The sequence below is a fragment of the Hemicordylus capensis genome, chromosome 1, assembly GCF_027244095.1.
Source record: "Hemicordylus capensis ecotype Gifberg chromosome 1, rHemCap1.1.pri, whole genome shotgun sequence".
NCBI lineage: Eukaryota > Metazoa > Chordata > Lepidosauria > Squamata > Cordylidae > Hemicordylus > Hemicordylus capensis.
In genome coordinates, this window is record NC_069657.1 from 126783295 (window position 1) to 126804034 (window position 20740).

Here is a 20740-nt window from a genome sequence, read left to right on the forward strand (position 1 = left end):
ATCTGTGCGGTGCTTTGGAGCTGGCTGTTTTCCCCTCCCTCTTCCTCCTGTCCCAGTTTCTCCTCTCTTCCCTTTCCCTCCAGTCCGTGCTCTCCAGCCCTCCTCCCCTCCCGTGCCTCCCCCCCCCAGACCCGTGGTGGGTGACCAAGAAGGGCCCTGCCACCGCTTTTTCTCCTTCCCATCCGCCTGCTGCCGTGGCTTTTCTCCCCCCTCCGCCTTTCTCTCCCCCACCCGCTGTCCGCCGCCGCCTTTCTCTCCCCCCTGCCTGCAGCCGCCACTGCCTTTCTCTCCCTTCACCCGCCTTTCTCTCCCCCTGCTCACGGCCCACCTCCGCTTTTCTCTCCCCCCTCCTCCGGCCGACCACCGCCTGCACTTTCTTCCCCCTCTCCTCCTCAGTCCTCCTCACTTCGAAACTCTCACAGCGTGTCGCGAGAGTTCCGCTGCCAAATCCTGGGCACGCATGTCCCAAGAGAATTAAATATATAGATAAACAGAATCCTGCTCTGCTGCTGCTCCTTTTGGAGACAGAGAGGTCGTTCATACAAGCTTGCTGGGGAGGGAGGGCTGCAGGGAAGGCATGAAGCTCGCCTATCTTCCGGGGAAGGCCAGGGAGAAGCCGTTTAACCCCAGTGACGATTACCCAGACGATTGCTGGCCAAGGTTAAGCGAACCATAGGTTTACTTAACCTCGGCTAAATGCCAAGTGGGGCTTGGCATGGGGGCAGTGCCAGGCACGACCTCACTCCTGGTACTTAATATACACAGCCTAACCCAGGCTGTGCTGCCCTAGCCTGGGTTAGGCTGTGTGTGTGAATACGCTTAGAGATGGAGATTTAGACTAAGGAAAATGGCACCTTCTCTGGAACCTGCTGCCCAAAGTGACTAATCAATCTTCACTCACAGTAGTTTGTTTTTTGGCATATCTACACCCATACAGGATGCTCTCCATGACTCCATCACACACAGCAATAAACCCAATTTTGTATGTGGACCACTTCACCCATTATGAGATTCCTAGGCAAAAGGCATTGATGTTGAAATGAATGTGTTAAACACATCATGTGATTATTCCATACACATAAATTTATACTGTTTAATTGTTTTTATCCCATGAAATTGTTTTAACTTTTTTATTCTGTAAAATTGTTGTTTTTTTACTGTTTTATATTTTGTTTTAAATTGTGTACTAGAGCTACACATCAGGTGGTATATAAATATACAAATACGACAAATGTTTTATCTACTGCTTTTCAACCAAAGCTCCCAAAGTGGTTTACATACAGAAGTTAATTAATTAAATGGCTGCCTGTCCCCAAAGGGCTCACAGTCTAAAAAAGAAACATAAGAAAGACACCAACAGCAGCCACTGGAGGGATGCTGTGCTGGGGTTGGATAAGGCCAGTTACTCTCCCCCTGCTAAATAAAGAGAATCACCACTTTAAAAAGGTGCCTCTTTGCTCAGTTAGCAGGGGTTATATGATAAACAAATGGGCACATCCTGCAGGTTAGACTGCAGATTCTTCTTCCAAACATATGTAAATAGAGAGAATGATATACACGCAGGCATTCTTTTCATTTCTACCTAACAGTAAGTTCCGCACAACGTCCTCCACAGGCATACATGATGAGTGATATAATTATTACGCTACCTACAAGTAAGTTTATTTGTAAGAAAGGTGCAGCGGACCTGCGGGACCAGCAGATCCTTTGTCTCCCTTTCTCTTCTACGTAAAAGCCATTGCATTTTGACATGACACTTGAACATCTCTTGTTCGATTCCAGATATGAGATGTTCTGTTCACCACAAACACTGCCATACGACGCAAACACTGGCTGAGTACTGAAATGTCTTTTCCCCACTTTCCCGCCTATTTTTTGCCGGAGAACAACTGTTCCTTGCTTAGCTGCGCTCCGACTCAACCTTCCCTCCTCCCACCACCTAAACCCCACCTACTCCTGTCTTCTCTTGCCCAGAACTCTCTCGCGCTTAGAGGGCTTCCGCGCACGCGTAGTACACAATATTCTCTCTCTCTCTCTTCCCCCCTCCTTCCCGCCGTGCTGATTGGCTAATCCCCTTTCTGCCGGAAAGTCAACATGTCCCGCGTGTGGAGCTGCTGCCATAGCTAACCTTGGACCAATCGAGGCGGCTCTTACTGCGTGGGGTGCCACGGCATTGGCCAATGGGAAGCGGCCTTGTTCAGGGCGGCGCAGCCCCGAGTGAGTCTGTGAGCGGATCAGCCTGGGTGCTGCTCTTGCGGGCGTGAGAAGACGCGAGGGCCGGGCCAGGTGAGATGGGGACAGCGGGGGCTGGGCCATGGCAGGGCACAGGCCAGGCCTGTTCGTTTTCGGCTGCAGCCGGGCTCAAGGACGGATGGGCAGGCAGGCAGGCAGGCGGGCCCCGCCGCCTTGCCAAGGCCCGGCTGGAAAACAAGTGGGGGGAGAGGGTGGGGCTCTTCGGTCCGGCCCGGTCCCAGCACGGGCACCATTTTAAGGAGCGCGGGCTCCTCTGGGAATGTGGCATTTCGAGGGGCGGTGGTGGGGAGAGCGCGCTTCCCAGTTCCTCGTGGCTGTGTTTCCTCACACTGGCTGCCGGGGTGGGGTGGGGTGCAGAGGGGTCCCTCTCTCGCCACCTCGCAGGGCGGTTCCCTTCCCTCGCGTGGCCTTCGTTGCACGCCTCCCTACTCGGGCGTCTCGTTTTCTCCTCCCCTAGCCCTTCACAGCCCATGTGCTCGGTGCTTTCCGTTCCGTTCCACTCCGGCTGGGAGGGTGAGGGTGGGCCCCTTAGTTTAAGAAAAAAGAAGGGCGAGCCCAGAGGTGTGTCAAGGGAAATAGGGGTGGGAATTAAAGCGTGGCTTCTGCAAGTCACTGGTGGTGTGTGCGCGCGTGCGTGAGTGCGAGTGAAAAGTTTTCTTGTACGGATGTAGCGTTAAAAGCCCCACTTGGGACGATGTAGGCCATATACACATAGGCCGGATTGCTGTTTTCCCATGGCTTCTCTTTACCTCTTTTCTACCCACCCTACCCTGCGGCCGCCGCTGCATAAAATATGTAGTATATAGTTACGTTGTTGCCCATGGGGTGGTGACTGTGAGCTCTGTAACGGAGACCATAATTTTTTTATGTGGTTTGGCACCACTACGTGTAGGTTTTTCAGGAGCTACATGTCTTGCAGACTCAGAAGAACATGTCTTAATTTATTTTTACCTGGCTCGAATTTGAGTGCGTTTGAAAATGTAGAAACTCCTTAAACTTGAAACAGTCAATCTGATAAGAGAGAACTCAAAACACTAAAACACTAAACCCATAGAAGGATAACATCTCAAAAAGTCACACTTGAAATTGCTTAGTGTGACCACTGCTTATGTTTTTAAAAATACAGACCATTTTTCCTGCTATTTGTGATCTCATTTGCCACTGTATGTTTTCTTGTGGCACGTCTTTTCCTCACTCCGCTCAATTTGTGAGTATTGAGGTTACAACCTGCACTGGAAGGGCTTTTAGATAGTTTTCCATGCTACAAGTTTGGGACAGCTAATGTACAACAGCAAATCTGAAATGAGTTAGGATCTACCCATGAATTGCTGAAATCATGAGGTGGATTACCATATTGCTGACTAATAATGTTCAGGATGATACAGTACAAAGGACTATGGCAGTTGTGTCTCAGGAATTGTGACTTTGTTTACCTGCAAGAATTGTTTTGTTGGTACATCTTTGTAACAAGAACTATGATAACTAATTGATGTATATTTTATATGTGCTGAGATATCATGATCTTACAGATATTTCAGAAAATTCAACTTGTTGAAATCATTTGACTGGATTTCTGGGAGGATCTTTGGAGTTCTAGCATATGTCAAGAAGGTTACTTCTCATCAGAACGTATTTGATGGAACTTGTTCTTTTATTTCACAAGGTTGAATGAGATGAGATTTTAAAAATACATTTCATAGTTTAAATGCTATACTTTGAGTAAAATTGTTGAAAAAGGTAGGGTGAAAGTCAAAAGTAGGATTGAAGCCAGAGCTCCATCTATGTAATAATCAATTGCTGGCTGAATTTGTCAGCAATCTTGCCTTATAAGGCAAATTTGAGCAAGGTGGGATGGCAAGTTTGGGCAAGGTGCCTCTTTTTATTTTGGTCCATAACTTAATTTGATGGTAGAGAAAACTTTAATTCATCTCTCATTGCACTTTGCAAAGACAAAGGAGTTGTTGCAAGACTTGCTGTGTTAACAGAGATGGTCAAAATATTGCCATATTGCTCATGACTGGCATCTGATCTTTTGACAGCAGAGGAATTAGTTTTTCCCCTTTTAGTTTTTAAGCAGTGACACTGTTAAAACTCAAAGTAACTTTGCAGTTAATCGTTTGTGCAATAGTGCAGAATTGCACCACTGCATCCTCTGGTAGAGAGGCTGACATTGCATGTTTTTCTGCCAAAAATGACAGCCCTATATTAAGTACTTCTTCCCCTTCCCAACACTTAGCCCTATCATTCCATTGCATGTTTCCCTTCCCAGCCCACCAACTTAGGCAAATAATGTGGAGCCAAAGATGGCAGTCCTGTACTGAGTGCTTCTTCCTCTCCTCAACACTAACCCTGTATTATGCTATCGTTACATTGTATGTTTTCCCCACCCCACCGACTGAGGCAAATAATATGGGGCAGGAAACTTGCAACATTATATTATTGATGGCACTGAGAAAATGATCCTAAATTTTTGAAAAGCAAGAACCTCGCATGGAGATGACATTATCAACAGCAGCCCCATGTTATGTGTAGTTTTCAGCCTGGTTGCAGGAATTTTCATAGATACACCCCCTTGCATTCCTGTGTGTTTCACTTTTTTTTAATCTTTCTGAACATAATATGAAAGTACTTCTACATATGCCTGTGCAACTGTCAGCTGAACCAAAATGATAGCGAACACTCTTCTCAACACATTTTCTTTGTGTTTATATGCTCTTCAAAATCCCATGCTTTTACAGTATTCTGTAAAATAGCAACCATTCAGGTATTTGTGCAAAAGACAATTTGCCCAGAGGACCAAATAACTACTGAATCTGCAGTATTCATAAATTTAAAAATTAGATTTAAACAAGCTATTAAATACAAGCTGGCTGCTGTTTTCTGCTACAAGGCTTTAGCCATCACAAAACTCAGTTCTTCAACATCTGTGCTAAAACGTAATCAAAACTAAAATATATTGGACAGATTGAAATTTTTATATCAAAATTAACATTTCAAGCACAGTAGACAAGATCTTAATCTTATAGTGGCAATCTAGCTTCCTCTTAACAAACACACAACAATTCTGTGTACATATGGGGGGGAATCAGTGTTCTGAAACTCATATGTTTTCTTATCCAATACATCTGTTATAATTTACAGGGTTTTGTTTTGTATAAAAGGGTTTGTCAAATATTCTAACTGAATATGCTTTATCAGTTATTTGACTAGATCCACCACATTCCAGGCTTTCTTTATCATTTCATTTTTGACACCTTTGGAATATTTTTTACTGAGCATAATTTCCAGGCTTGACAGTAGTAAGAGATTTTTATCCAATTAAATATCATCTAGCCTTACTACTACATACACTAGTAGAATCACCTTAGCTCCATAACAAGTGTGTGTTGTCAATTCAGTGATTAGTGTTGATAACTTAATGCCATTTAACTGATGTGCCTACCAACAGTGAACAAAATCTGTATTTTGAGTTATTTGTATTAGAAATCTTTATATTAGATACTGAAGGAACCCACGTTTTCAGTATATTAGTCAAGGTAGTAAGTAGTATGATGTCAACCATTTTTATTGATGATTCCCCACCAATCCCCAAAATGTACTCATTTTTTCTCTTGCATTATGCAGTTCTGGGTTTGGAATGTTTTTCCAGGATAATTGAAGTATCTCATTTTATTAAGCCCAGTTTGCAATTCTGGTTTGTAGGCAAATGCAAACAGTTACTTGCTTGTTCAGGTGAAATGCCAAAGTATGATTTGCTGCAAACTGGGATTGGAAATTGCCACATGCAAAAACATGAAGCCATGTTTAAGCTTGGCACTTGTCATGGTTTGTCTTTTTAGGTCTGAATGGCCCCAATATGACGACCTCCTCTTAGGCATGATGTAGCTTTTGATTATAAATAGTTGAGAGCAATAATGGTTCAAATATAAATATTCCCTTCCCTCCATTCAGACCGTTCACTGAGCATATTCCGTGGTAAAAAGTAGTGCATTCAGTTAATTTCAGTGGAAAGATTATTCATGCAGAAATTGGTATCTGTAGGTAATCGGGAAGAATGACTTTATTTTGCACAAACTCTTCAAAATATATTATATAGTATAAAAGAACAGTATTCCTTCCAACAGTTATTTCCAGATGTTGTTGACTACAACTCCCAGAATCCCCAGCTAAAGGCCATTGCAGCTGGGGATGCTGGGAGTTGTAGTCAAGAACATCTTGGAATCCTGGTTAGAGGGAACACTGCAGGAGAACCTTTTAATTGTGGGTTCATTACCCACAGTTTTGCATATTTGTGGTCGGGTAGTGGATACTCAATCTTGATATATACAGGTGAAACTCGGAAAATTAGAATATCGTGCAAAAGTCCATTAATTTCAGTAATGCAAATTAAAAGGTGAAACTGATATATGAGACAGACGCATTACATGCAAAGCGAGATAAGTCAAGCCTTAATTTGTTATAATTGTGATGATCATGGCGTACAGCTCATGAGAACCCCAAATCCACAATCCCAGAAAATTAGAATATTACATGGAACCAAGAAGACAAGGATTGTAGAATAGAACAATATCGGACCTCTGAAAAGTATAAGCATGCATATGTATTCAGTACTTGGTTTGGGCCCCTTTTGCAGCAATTACTGCCTCAATACGGTGTGGCATGGATGCTATCAGCCTGTGGCACTGCTGAGGTGTTATGGAAGACCAGGATGCTTCATTAGCAGCCTTCAGTTCTTCTGCATTGTTTGGTCTCATGTCTCTCATCCTTCTCTTGGCAATGCCCCATAGATTCTCTATGGGGTCAGGTCAGGCGAGTTTGCTGGCCAATCAAGCACAGTACACTGTATACTTTTCGGAGGTCCGATATTGTTCTATTCTACAATCCTTGTCTTCTTGGTTCCATGTAATATTCTAATTTTCTGGGATTGTGGATTTGGGGTTTTCATGAGCTGTACACCATGATCATCACAATTATAACAAATTAAGGCTTGACTTATCTCGCTTTGATTGTAATGCGTCTGTCTCATATATCAGTTTCACCTTTTAATTTGCATTACTGAAATTAATGGACTTTTGCACAATATTCTAATTTTCCGATTTTCACCTGTACACACACAAACAAAAAACAGAAAAGGGGTTAAACCCGTGTGTCCACAAGTCGGAGATGACTGGAAAGGATCTCGGAGGTCCTTTCCATCTGCCATTTTGACTTTGGGAGCCATTTTATTGCTCATTTCTCTTTTTTAAAAAATGAGGGTGCATTTTTTGGCAGATTTTCGGAAGCCCCGATTTTTGGCCAATCTCCCCCCCTTGGGAACCTCACCTCTGCAATTCCATTGCCCCATTTACTTGGTATTTGTGGTTTCGGTTTCTGCAGCACTAGCCAGGAATGGAACCCCCGCAAATACTGAGATTGTCCTGTATAATACAGTATTTGGAGTCTTCAGGTCACACTTACTTAGTTTTTCTGTAAGATCTTAGAATTAATACACTTTGAAAAATATACATAATATTCTGTGGGGAAACACTGATCCGAATCCTTGGGCTTTAGGGTTCTTGCAGAACTGCATTATTACAAGGATAATTGTGTATCTTTTAATTGATAAAGGAGTTCTTCATGAAATGACAGCAGCTGTAGTTATCAGATTATGAATTATTGGGTGGAAAACAAGAGGTATTAACAAAGTTTTGTGCATTTTTTTCATTTTTTTTCTTTTTTGGACACTTCCAATCTTTTATACAACAAGCTTTTTTGAATATGTGGCAAAAGTTTTTCTTTCTCTCTCCCTTTCTCCCATGTGTTGTTCTGAGGGCTTTAAAACCACAGCATTATTCAAGCTTTCAGCCCTTATGATATATATTTATCAATTAGCCTCTACCACATATTCAAAATAGTTCACTGTATAAATATTGAAATTGCTTTGAAAACAAAAAATGTTGATAATAGTTATTTTGATTGCTGAAGCTTGTCTGTACCAAGTTAATTGCAGCTGTTGCCATCTCATTAAGTCCTTGTTTACTGATTTGGTATGTAATTATCCCTATCATTCAGTTTCATAGAAATCACAACACCAAAGTGTGTTGGAGCCGCCCCACCCCGAATACCCTAATTTAAATGGTTCCGTAAGTCTAATAATACTTAATGCTAATTACTCTGATTTAGCTTAATCACTTTAGTAAATTTTCTGGCTATAAACTTTGTGTGTATACATGTACACACATGCACACACTTTCTATATTGAAATGGCGCTTGATTAGAGATGTTACCTGCATACAACATTTTATTATTTTTATGCACAATAGTAATTTCTTGAATGCCTGTCATTCCTTAACATGTGTTGTATGTAACATTTATTTTTATTTTTTATTTATTGTTGAATTTATACCCCGCCTTTCATTAAGAAAATCCCAAGATGGCTCACAATAAAATTTAAAAACACGATTATAAAAAAGAAACATTAAATTATTGAGCTAAAAAGTATAAAAACAAATCTGATTTAAATATTTATATATTTTTTAAAAAAATTAAGATGTATGTACAGTCCAAAGATTAGGGGAGGGAGGACAACCTGCCAAATGTTTTGCTGCAGATACTCTAGCTCCCTTTCTCTTCTTAAGAATAGGACTAGTGGGGTGGGGGCGGGGCTGCAAGAGGCACCTTTAAGCACAAGTTAATAGGTCCTTGCCTCTGCTCTGGCTGCAGCTGCAAACTACTCCAAGCAGCAGTGTGCTGCTTGGCACTCGCTGCGGCAGCGGATTGGCTCCGCCACTCACTTGGCTTCAACAGCGGCATCTGCACCGGCCGCTCCTGACCCTGGGACTCAACAGGGCTACACTTCTCTTAAAGCCCCACTCTGGCACTGGTACAAGTGAGTGCAGCACTTCATGGAGGTCAGCACAATGGAAATACCTCTCTAATTGAAGGCTTTTTGCCAGAGTGGTCCCCACTTGAAAAATAGTGAAGGTCCCTGATGAAGGGCACTCATTTCCTACAGTGGCTGATATTTTAGCAGTCTTTTAAAAAAGAAAGCAAGAAAAAAGGAGGAGGGAACTCTATCGTTTCCTCATTCTAGGATGAGGAGATCTCTTTTGGCCCTCTAGCATTACTATTGTTAGCACTCCTTGTAGGTCTAGGCACCTTGTGAGGAAAGCCATGTCATGTACAATTCATTATTGAATATGTTGTACACTTGTTTGACAAGTTTAAGTATCTTGCAGACTCTCTATTTGCAGTATGTTCCATTCAGTCATGACCCTGAAAACAAAACATGCTTTAAAGGTTATTGTGTACTATTATAAACTGCAGTGATAGAGCAGGTTTGCAAAAAGTCTGATTATCCTCAGACTTCCAAAATACACTTATTCAGGTTTACCAAATAGAACTGTGTGATGCTAGGTAATGTTTCATAAATATAAGAACAGTGAATCTTAAATGGATAATAAGATGAAAATGAAGTTCAACTTTTAAAAATAAGGGCATTACAAAAGATGGCACCCGTGGAAGAAGATAGCTTTTAAAATTGCTCGCAGACACAATTCAGAAGTGATTTGTGGTGTAGCTGATTTTCTGTTGCAGTATTATGGAAGAATGATCCTCTTTGCTTATTTTGGAATCTTGTATCTGTGGCTGACATCTAGACTAGTGCTGTGTTAGTGCAACAAGAGAAGTTGTGTGCACTTCAGAAGTTTGTGGAACTGTGTGAAGTTGTGGTGGTCTGTGATGTTGCACAACCATTAGTGGAAGATCTTCCCCAGGATACATACAAGTTTGTGAAACACACTGTACAACATGTTGTGCAATGCATGAACATCTTTTGCTAGTGCAGGAATGGGAACAGATATTATTTTCTTTGTGCAAAATCATTGCACTGTGTCCTCACATTAACTCAGTGGCATTTCACTAGTGCAATGCTGATCTGGGTGTAGGCCAGTGTACTTAAAACATTTTTTAAAATGTTCTGTATATTATTTTACAGGGGGATAAAAGCTCTTACAGATGGCAGATAACAGGTAAGTTCTGAGCAAAACTAAATTTGTAGGAATAGTTATTCTTTCACGCAAAAAAACCTTTTAATGGTGTACATGGGGAACATGAACTATGTGGGCTCTTGAATCTCAGATGGACTTTGGTATTCTGTCTTGTATTTCTTTTAGAATAGTATGCTTCTAATCATGAACTCAGTTCAGTTGTACAGTTTTTAAGTAAAGCTTCTGTCCTGCTTTGGATGAAATTCTGTTTCCTTCTATGATACTTAACTAAATAGTTGAACGCATCCTGAAACATGAGGGACTGCTTGTTTTACTGTTGAGCACATTAGGGTGGCACCATATACTGAGACTTGACATGACACTGCTGATGAGCACTCCTGTTTCTTTCCTCTTTCTATCATGCTCAGTGATTAAGGGCTTCTCAGAATTTTTAAACTATGCATTTGGTTTCTGTATTTAGATATAAACAGTTGCTTGGCAACATACAGTTCTCTCTGTGGCTTCTTTTGTCATTTTGTGGTGTGTCCTAAGGCTGCTTCATGTGTTATGATTTTCTTATGTGACCAATACTTTTGCAGGAAAAGTGTGTGTGAGTAACTGTTTATTTATGTAGGCATTAAACAGTCTACAAGCACTCTCTGCTATAATGTATGTTAGAGCACACAACAATAAAGAAGAGACTAAAATAAATAGGAAGTGTATATAATGCAAAACAAAAAAAGCCATATTGTAAAGTATCTGACATTCCTCTTAAGTTTATTACGATGTGTTTACTTAAACAGATCACTCCAGTGCAGGTATGTGCTTTTCTGCTGTACTCATCATGAGAAAAATGTGCTGCACTTCAAACATTATTATTCCTATTTTTCTACATCTGAGATTTTTTCCTTATAGGTAAATCATGTGTGAAATAACCCTCAATTGGGACAGAAGACAGAATATAATTCTGCTTCTGCTATTTTTATTTTAATTCATATCAGACAGCTAGCTTTATGCAGTCCCATTCATATTGCTGGTGGCAGCGGCTGCTGCGTTAGTAATTGCAAACATAGTTGTGTTATCTGATTTCTTGAGGCTCTTAAAATATGTAATATTGGGTTCAGTCTAATAAATAATCTTTGGGTAGCATTCAAATGCTCTTAGTGGTGCAAGGATCTTCCCCACTGCAGCCTCCTGCACCCTCTGAAAAGTTGTTCTTAAGTATCTGGAGAGGGTCCCTTGAAAATGATGTGGTGTGGGGAGTTGCAATGGAGGACTCCCTGGAAACTGGAGGGGGGGGTACTATCTGTAAGCACAGCTCCCATGACTCTCGGGAATAGCTCTGGGGTGGAGCTAGGAGGCAGCAGTGAGGAAGAAGTGGGGGGATCTCTTGTACTTGTGCCTTACAAGTGCTAGTTTAGTTACAACTAATTGTTTAGTCTTTCATATACCTACCATATTTACCTGAATCTAAGATCAGGTTTTCCCCAAGTTATTTGATATTAGAAATCAGAGGGTCATCTTACATTCAGAGTCTTTTTGGGGAGGTAAATATGGTTTGTATGAGTATTAGTCTGATGTGTGTTCTTATAAAGAACATGAAGATTTCTAAAGGCTGCACTCAATACAAAATTGTGTTACAGTGGCTCTTATCCTTATTGTATCTTGAATTCTGGATTATGCTGTGGAAGCTGAAGGAGTAGTGGCCAACTTTTTTAAACAAGTGTGCCACAAATCCCTAAAATATGAGTGCATCACTTCAATGACAGTTAATATACAGTCCCTCATTCTTTAGGATGTATTTGCCTCTACTTTGAATTAGAGGTGTAGAAAAGGGCAGAAAAACTTGGATATCTAGTCTGTGGAGTGCAGTATGTTTGCTGTAAATGCTATTATTTTGTGATTGGTTTGGGGGTTTTGCTGTTACTGTCACTATTTAAAAATGTGATTGTTCGCTGCTTTGAGCATCCCCTTTATTTGGATGGAAAGGCAAGATATAAATGTTTAAAATCCTGCCATACAATAAGTGTTGGGGAGGTATAGAGCCTGTTTTTCCACCGTAATTGGAGCCCATCCTTCAGTTAGGGTTCTTCCTTTATGCTAACAAGAGTCGACAGGAAGTTGTCACAGCCAAGTTTTCCTGGAGGCTAGGCTGAGCGCTAATCCCCAGTTCCTTTCCTGTCGCCTTCAGGATCAGCAGTAGAGAGAGAGCTCCCCTAAACCTTGTTTCTTTGTTTACTTGCTTTTGCCTTTTCTCCCTTTGCTATACGGCTCTGTCGGTCTCCGCTCATACAGCCTATCTACTCTGCTAATCTCCTTGCAGCTTGGAATCTCCCGCCATTTCTCCCTCCTCCCTTTTGTCTGGCAGCCACAGCCAGTGGAGTGCGCTCGTGCCACTAACGCCATTTTTGCGTCCTTGTCGGAGGGGGAGATGAATGCAAGCACCACCCTTAACACAGGGGCGAGCTCCGGAGCAGAGCACAGCTCAATGCATCACCCTTTCCATGGGGGTGGATGCCACGCCACGAAAAAAGTCAAAGAAGAAAAAGAGAGGGCAGAGGGCGACGGAGCAGCCAAAGGCTGCCGGAAGCCGCCGGAAAACTACAAAGCCGCCGATCGTGCGGCTGAGCAAACGCCTGCTGTTGCAGGCGGTCTGCCAGCAGAGGCAGCCTCGGCGGATCCTGTCCCTAAGGCAACTGGCCCACCAGGGAGCGGAGCCCCTGAGGAAGGGGGCTGATGCCGAGACGGGCACATCCTTACTGCCCATGACCGCATTGGTGGCGATCCAGGGCAATGGAGCCCGGGTAGGAAACACCATGGCTACTCCCACAGAGGTCCAACAGACGGATGCCCAGGAGCCCAACTCACTGTCACTCATGAGTAACCCTTTGCTGGGGCAGGGAGGCACAGAGCCACCCATAACAGAGGATGGGGCCATGTGGCTGAGGGGCTTCATAGCTAAGGAGTTTAAAGTGCTTTTCCCTGCCTTGGCTATGGCGACGGGAATTCCCCCACCCCCTACTAGAGCGGGACATAGCAGAGACTCATCATCCTCTCCAGATTCTGCAATTTTTAGGGGGCCCATCCCTGAGGGAGGCCGTTTTTTCCCCAGGGCACTCATAGCCAGAAAGAGGAGGCGTTACCATTCTCCTTCGACCTCTTCCTCGGAAGCTGAGTATATCCCTCCAAAAAGGCCATTCCAAAAGCTCCAACCTATCACCTTTGCTGTCCCAGCACCACAGGGCTCAGGGGGAAAGCCACTACCAACCCCAGAAGGACCTGGGGGCAACCCGGTTGTACCCCCACCCTCTCAGGGACCTGACAGCCCAGATCGTTCTTCCTCGGGGACAGAGGAAGGAGAGAGATCTGAGGAGGGAGAGCTGCCCCAGCAGACAGCGAGTTCCACCCACCTATTTACTCAGTCAGATCTTGAGGTCCTGCTGGCGAAGGCACGCCGCACCATCAATGTAGTTTCCCCACTGGAGACCCTGGAGGTGGGGCAGGAGCCGGACCAGGAGGTCTTCCCTTCTACCTCCAATCCAGAACCTATTATTCCTTTCCCCAAATGTTCTTGTCCACTCTTATGACTGAGTGGAGCATACCCTTCTCCCACAGGTCTATGGCCCAGTTTTATAATAAGCTCTACACACTTCCACAGGAGGTGTCATCTTTGCTAGCGCCCCCAGTGGTGGACTCCCCGATCACGGAACTGGTGTCAGGGACCATACTTAGTAAAGAGGGAGATGAACAACTAAAGGCTCCTGAGGACAAGAAGTGCGAGTCTCTTTAAAAAGGCTCATGAGGCCTCAGCCAATGTAGTTAGAATAGCCACGGCGAACTCCAGGGGATCCGTTCTTTGGGCTAAGGAACTGGTCAAGATGGTTCCACCCGAGAATACCAAATTGTGGCAAGGCATCAACAAAATGGCTAAGGCAGCTGCCTTCATGGCAGATTCCAGTCTGGACTGCATCCAGCAAGCTTCAAGAGTCATGGTATCGGTGGTGGCGGTCCGACGCTGCCTATGGCTGAAGCACTGGAAGGCAGATTCCAAGTCCAAACTCAATTTGGCCTCAACCCGCTTTAAAGGGGAAAAAATTGTTTGGGGACTCGCTGGAACCCATCTTAGTAGACTCCAAGGATAAGAAGAAGGTGATGCCCTCCACAAGAGTGGAAGGTCAGAGACCATTCAGGATGGGGGGACAGGCACGAAATTTTTGGCCTTTTTTCAGACAGTCCAGCTTCTCATCAGCTGGCTTCTTTCGTGACTGTCGTCAGCACAACCAGCGTCCATCCAGCCGTGCCCAATGGCAACAGCAACGGGGGGTGGGGCTCGCCAACCTTTCAACAAACAAATCAGATCATCCTCCTTCCAACAGTGCAGGCAATGATGCCGCACCGGTCGGAGGCAGGCTTTAGTTATTCCAAGAAGCCTGGGCCAGGGCCACCTCCAACCAGTGGGTTCTCTGGACGGTCGCGCACGGCCTTTCCCTGGAGTTTACATCCACACCCCAACAGTTTCCGCCTCACACCTCTTCCCAAGGATCCAGTAAAGAGACAGCGAATGGCATAGGCCATACGCCACCTCCTCCTGATCGGGGCAATAGAACAAGTCCTGGGGACAGAGTCTGGGCACGGCGTATACTCACTGCTGTTCTTGGTCCCCAAGAAGGACGGTTCGTGGAGAGCAGTCCTAAACCTAAAGCCTCTGAACCAATACATAAGGAAACGCACATTCAGGATGGATTCTCTCAGGACAATCAAAGAGGTGGTCAGAAGCCAGGAATTCTTGGCATCAGTAGACCTATCAGAGGCTTACCTCCACATTCCTATCCACCCACAACACCGGCGATTTCTCAGAATTGCCTTCAACAACCAGGAATACTAATACAGGGCGATGCCCTTTGGCCTGTCTTCAGCTCCCAGAGTATTTACGAAGATTATGGAGGCACTGATCGCACACATAAGGGCCAAGGGAATCTGCATCCATCCATATCTGGACAATCTTCTTACACGCTCGCACTCGCTACCGAGGGCCAAGAAGGATGTCCAGAGGACACTGGAGATTATTGCCTCACACGGCCTTGTGATAAACCAGAAAAAGAGTCATCTGACACCCACACAAAGACTCCAGCATCTGTGGGCAATCTTCGACACGGCCAGGGGCATTATTTATCTAGCACCAGAAAGGAAGGAGAAGATTCGCCAGCTCGTGTCTACAGTACTGGTAACATATTCCTGCCAGATCATGACTCTGGCAACACTACTGGGCTCCATGACAGCCTGCATAGAGTGCACACCTTGGGCCAGGTGGCGCTCCCGCAGTCTTCAGTGGTTGCTGCTTCCTCGCCAGGACAACATCATGACACGCTCACGAATTTGAATCCAGATCCCAATCACAGTAAGGGTATTCCTCCAGTGGTGGAGATCCAGGGCCCTATCCAGAGGTCACCCATTCAGCATCCCAAACAAAATAACTATCACAACAGACGCAAGTCTGGAGGGGTGGGGAGCACATCTAGGACACCTTTTCGTACAAGGAAAATGGCACCCACAGGAAAGCAGAAGGTCGATCAACCTACTGGAGCTCAGAGCAGTACGTCTGGCGCTGATCCACTTCCGACAGCACATCAAGCACCGCCACGTCCACATTCGCACGGACAACACCACAGCGAAGTCCCATATCAACAACCAGGGTCGCACGAGATCCAGGCAACTTATGCAGGAGTCAGCCAGACTATTCACTTGGGCGGAGAGAAACCTTCTGTCCGTAACAGCTGAAAACCTCAGCGGCTCCTCAAACCACAGGGCAGACTGGCTCAGCAGGAGGCAAGTAGATGCAGCGGAGTGGTCCTTGAATCAGGAGACTTTCGAGAGGATGGTCAACGCTTTAGGCCAACCAGAGGTGGATCTGTTCGTCACCAGCGAGAACAGGAAGGTACCACGCTTCATGGCACACTTCTAACATCCACAAGCAGAAGGGACAGATGCACTGTCCACCAGCTGGCCGGAGGGCCTGCTCTACGCTTTTCCCCCCACGGCGATAATCACCAGAGTGATTCAGAAAACACGGCAGGAGGAGGCCAACATCATCCTAATCGCTCCCTGGTGGCCACACCGACCATGGTTTGCCGACCTACTAGTAATGTCAGTACGGCCACCCTGGCATCTCCCAAGGAGACCAGATCTGCTATCCCAGGGCCCTGTCCTCCACCCCGACCCAGAATGGCTCCAACTCTACGCCTGGACGTTGAGCGGGAAGCTCTAGGGTACAACCACAAGGTACAGACGACGATCCTGGCCTCCAGAAGGACATCCACCAATAGAATTTACCAGACCACCTGGAGGGCGTTTTCACTATGGCGCAGTAGAAAAGAGAGTCCACCCACTGCAGCAAAGGTGCAGGACATACTCTGGTTCCTGCAAGAGGGTCTGGACCAGGGGCTGAGGGCTAGCATCCTGCGTAGACAAACCTCAGTTCTGACATCCATACTCGATCTAAATTCTAAAGGCTCAATTTGTCTTCACCTGCACATTAGGTGTTTCCTGAGAAGGGCCTCAAACTTTTTTTTGTGTTTCAAATTTTTATTAACTTTTGACAATAATAATAACCATAACAATCATAATAAACACAATTACAAGTTGACTTCCCGCGCACCTCTTTTCATGATACCAACTATAAGTTTTACCCTTATTGTAATATTAATATAAAAAGAAAAACACAAATTTAACCCTTGCACCACCATAAATCTGCCTAACCTGCATTTCAAATTTCAAATCCTGCTGTAAGATCCATAGTAGGAAAATAATTCTTTAAATAAACCAAAAAAGGTTTCCAGTCTTCCTTAAAACGTTCTAAGCTTTGGTCTCTGATCAGTGTTGTAAGTTTTGCCATTTCTGCATATTCTAAAGTTTTTATTAGCCAATCTTCTTTTGAAGGCAGTTCATTAGTCTTCCATTTCTGTGCATATAATATTCTAGCCGCCGTAGAAGCATACATAAAAACAGTTAAATTATTTGTAGAAATTGCTTCTTGTGTTATTCCTAGCAGGAAGGATTCTGGCTTCTTAGGAAATGTCACTTTAAGTATCTTCTTCAATTCATTATATATCATGTCCCAATAAGCCTTAGCCCTCCCACAGGTCCACCACATATGAAAAAAAGTACCTTCAGTATGCCCACACTTCCAACATTTGTTTGAAACATTTTTATACATTAATGCCAGTTTTTTGGGCGTTAAATACCATCTATACATCATTTTGTAATAATTTTCCTTCAAGGCATAAGAAGCAGTAAATTTTAAATCACTTTTCCATAGCTTCTCCCATGCTGCCATTTCTATATTATGTCCAACATCTTGAGCCCATTTTATCATAGTTGTTTTAACCAATTCCTCTCTTGTCTCCTCCAAAAGTAATAGTTTATACATTTTGGAAATTAATTTTTCATCGTCTTGACATAATTCCTTCTCAAAATCCAAAATCTGATCTTCAAATCCAACTTTAAGGTCTTTCTTATATATCTCATTTAACTGATAATACTGAAACCAATCTCTGACCACATTTTGTAATTCAGTTGAAGATTTTAACTTACAATCCTTTCCATAAAAATGCAACAGCTCTCTATACGTACCCCCAGACATTTGCATATTTACTTCTTTACGTGATAAAGCTTCGATCGGGGATATCCATAACGGAGTTTTTGGTTCCAACCAATTTTTATATTTTAACCATACCCTCATTAAACTCCTTCTTACATAGTGATTCAGAAAATCTTTATGTACTTTAGTTTTTTTGTACCATAGATAAGCATGCCATCCAAACCTTCTATCAAATCCCTCCAGATCAAGGATTCTAGGGTTTCTCAATGTTATCCATTCCTTTAGCCATGTCAAACATACAGCATCAAAATACAACCTTAAATCTGGCAAGGTAAGACCACCCCTTTCTTTTGCATCTGTTAAATTCTTAAAGTTTATTCTTGGTCTTTTCCCCTGCCAAACAAATTTAGTTATATCCTTCTGCCATTGCCTAAAACAAGTCAAGTTATTAATTATAGGAGAGAGGGGCCTCAAACTTAGCCCCTCCACCACTACCAAGATTTCCGTCATGGGATCAGAACAAGATCTCCATTTGAACCCATGAAAGAGGCATCCCTCAGAGTACTCACAGGCAAAGTACTATTCCTGGTGGCAATTACTTCTGCGCGCAGGGTGTCAGAACTTAACGCCCTTTCAATACGAAAGGCTGTGCGTCTTTCAGGAGGAAGTGGTGGTCTTGTACCTAGATCCAACATTCTTACCCAAGGTAAACTCGGTTTTCCACAGTTCGCAGCCGGTAATACTCCCTTCCTTCTGCCCAAAACCATCACACCCAAGGGAGAGATCCTGGCACTCCCTGGACGTCAGGAGGGCTCTATGCACATATATAAGGAAGACAAGACCTTTCCGCAAGATGGAGTCCCTATTTGTATCTTACATTCCATCATATATGGGAAATAAAGTGTCAAAGGCCACCTTGGCGAGATGGATACGAGACACCATCATACTGGCCTACAACACCTTGGAGATCCCAGTCCCACAAGGCATTACAGCACATTCCACGAGGAGTGCAGCCACCTCAGCCAGAGCATTGCTTCAGACTATCTGTCAGGCAGCTACCTGGACTTCGGTCACCCCGTTCATAAGACATTACAAGATCTCAGCCTTCCATGAGGAGCAGGCGGCCTTCGGCCGGACTATTCTTCAGCAAGTGGTCTAGTACACTTCTGGACTTCCGCGACCCACCCAGATTGGCAATACTTACTATCATTCTGCTTGAGTATGTCCCTAACTGAAGGATGGGCTCCGATTACGGTGGGAAAAGGAACATTGGGTCTTACCTGTGAAGGGTCCTTTTTCACCATAATCGGAGCCCATCCAGTCCAACCCACGGAAGATCATTACTAAAGGAAACAACACTGATATAGATAGATAGATAGATAGATAGATAGAGTTAGGAGTGATGGTAGACATTAGATAATATTGTTACGAGTTATGAATGTTATGAATTTTAGTAGAGATTGGCCAATATAGTTCGGAGACATTAGTTGATATTATCGTTCCAGAAGGAACAGAGATTTCTCATTGAAAAATGTGCTCTGACGATGTCAGGCGGAGGGGCATATCCATTGGTAGTGGGTGAGTCCAATCTATTTCCAACTTTAAAAACTTAATATTAACATCAAAACAGAGCTCTCTCTCGCCATAGTTGTTCACAGCATCCTTCAGCACGACAGTCAGAACTGGGGATTAGTGCTCATCCCAGCCTCCAGGAAAACTTGGCTGTGACAACTTCCTGTCGACTCTTGTTAGCATAAAGGAAGAACCCTAACTGAAGGATGGGCTCCGATTATGGTGAAAAAGGACCCTTCACAGGTAAGACCCAATGTTCCTTTTCATGCATTAGTTAGCTAATTAGGTCCTCTTACTCTAGACTAGTTGTACCACAAACTCTACTCTCTCTGTTGCTTTTTAATTTGTGCTGCAATGTGGCTATTCTTGCCTTGGATCATCACTTATCAAATAGGCACTACTTATCTGAGGAATTGCTAGTGCATATAAAATACTCATAAGGAGTTCAGTGTTTTTACATTTTTTCTAGTCTGTTTGGTCTCCGCTAGGAGAGATGGAAGTGAGTATCCGTTGATTTGCAAAATGCACTCATGCCAGTTATTAACTTGCTTAATTTGAAGCATTTAGAATTGTTCCTTTTTAGTTGTGAACTAGAAATAGTGTGATGTAGGTCCCATGATCCTTGGCAAGCAATCTGAGAATCAAGATGTTAATGGGAATTCAGGAAACACAGTGACTGGTATTGGATGTAACAAACTGTGCCTTGATAGCCTGGCTTGTTCTAACTTAGTTAATTAATAACCTGCAGTTTTCACAGGTCATATATAAAGTGGGACTACATTTGTTTTTATAGAGAAAGTGAATATTTTCTGTGTATGCATGAGGAGAAGGCTCACATGCAAGCTTGTGGCTCTTTGAAACTTATATTTATAGCAGGAAACCATGGCTTCCCATTACGTCTGAACTCAGTGTAGCAAGTAACAAAATTATTATTCTGACAGACTGACAAACAAGAGTTTGTCTCAGATAACACTTTTTCATTATTTTAAAAATGCCACATTTATACTATCAAAAATTTACTTGGATATGGCGGTAATATGTGTCTCTCAAATTTTGCAGTAAAGCGGAAGATGCTGCCTCTGATTCTATGGAAGCTGCTAAAGGTACAGGTGACAAAAAAGGTAACTGATCAATGTGTGGAGGGTTGCTGAAATAATCTTTGTCCCCTTAAAAGCACCTAAAGCAGCAAGGAATTATGCTGTTGCTGTGATTCCCATCCTGTTTTTCCATTTGCCTCTTTGTGTTCTTCCCTGCCCCCCTGATGGGGTAAAAACTAAAGTCGTGCTTCCTCTAGCAGAGGTAGAAGTCATGGGAAAGAAAAGTTTGTGGAGGAATTGGACTGAAGATACAG

The 20740-nt window shown here is 43.6% G+C and overlaps 1 protein-coding gene across 4 annotated transcripts in view; it reads left to right on the forward strand.

Moving 5' to 3' along the window:
- NAP1L4 (nucleosome assembly protein 1 like 4) overlaps positions 1-20740 on the forward strand; it is a 116567-nt gene that overhangs the window by 11769 nt on the left and 84058 nt on the right. For 2 of the 4 annotated variants that reach the window (XM_053285494.1, XM_053285492.1), the window contains exons 1-3: positions 2097-2286; positions 10229-10262; positions 20449-20510. In XM_053285494.1, coding sequence (XP_053141469.1) covers positions 10249-10262; positions 20449-20510 — 76 coding nt within the window. In that variant the 5' untranslated portion in view covers positions 2097-2286; positions 10229-10248. Of the gene's footprint in view, positions 1-2095; positions 2287-10228; positions 10263-20448; positions 20511-20740 lie in introns of those variants that run through there. The other 2 variants (XR_008313708.1, XM_053285493.1) reach the window with 2 other exon arrangements.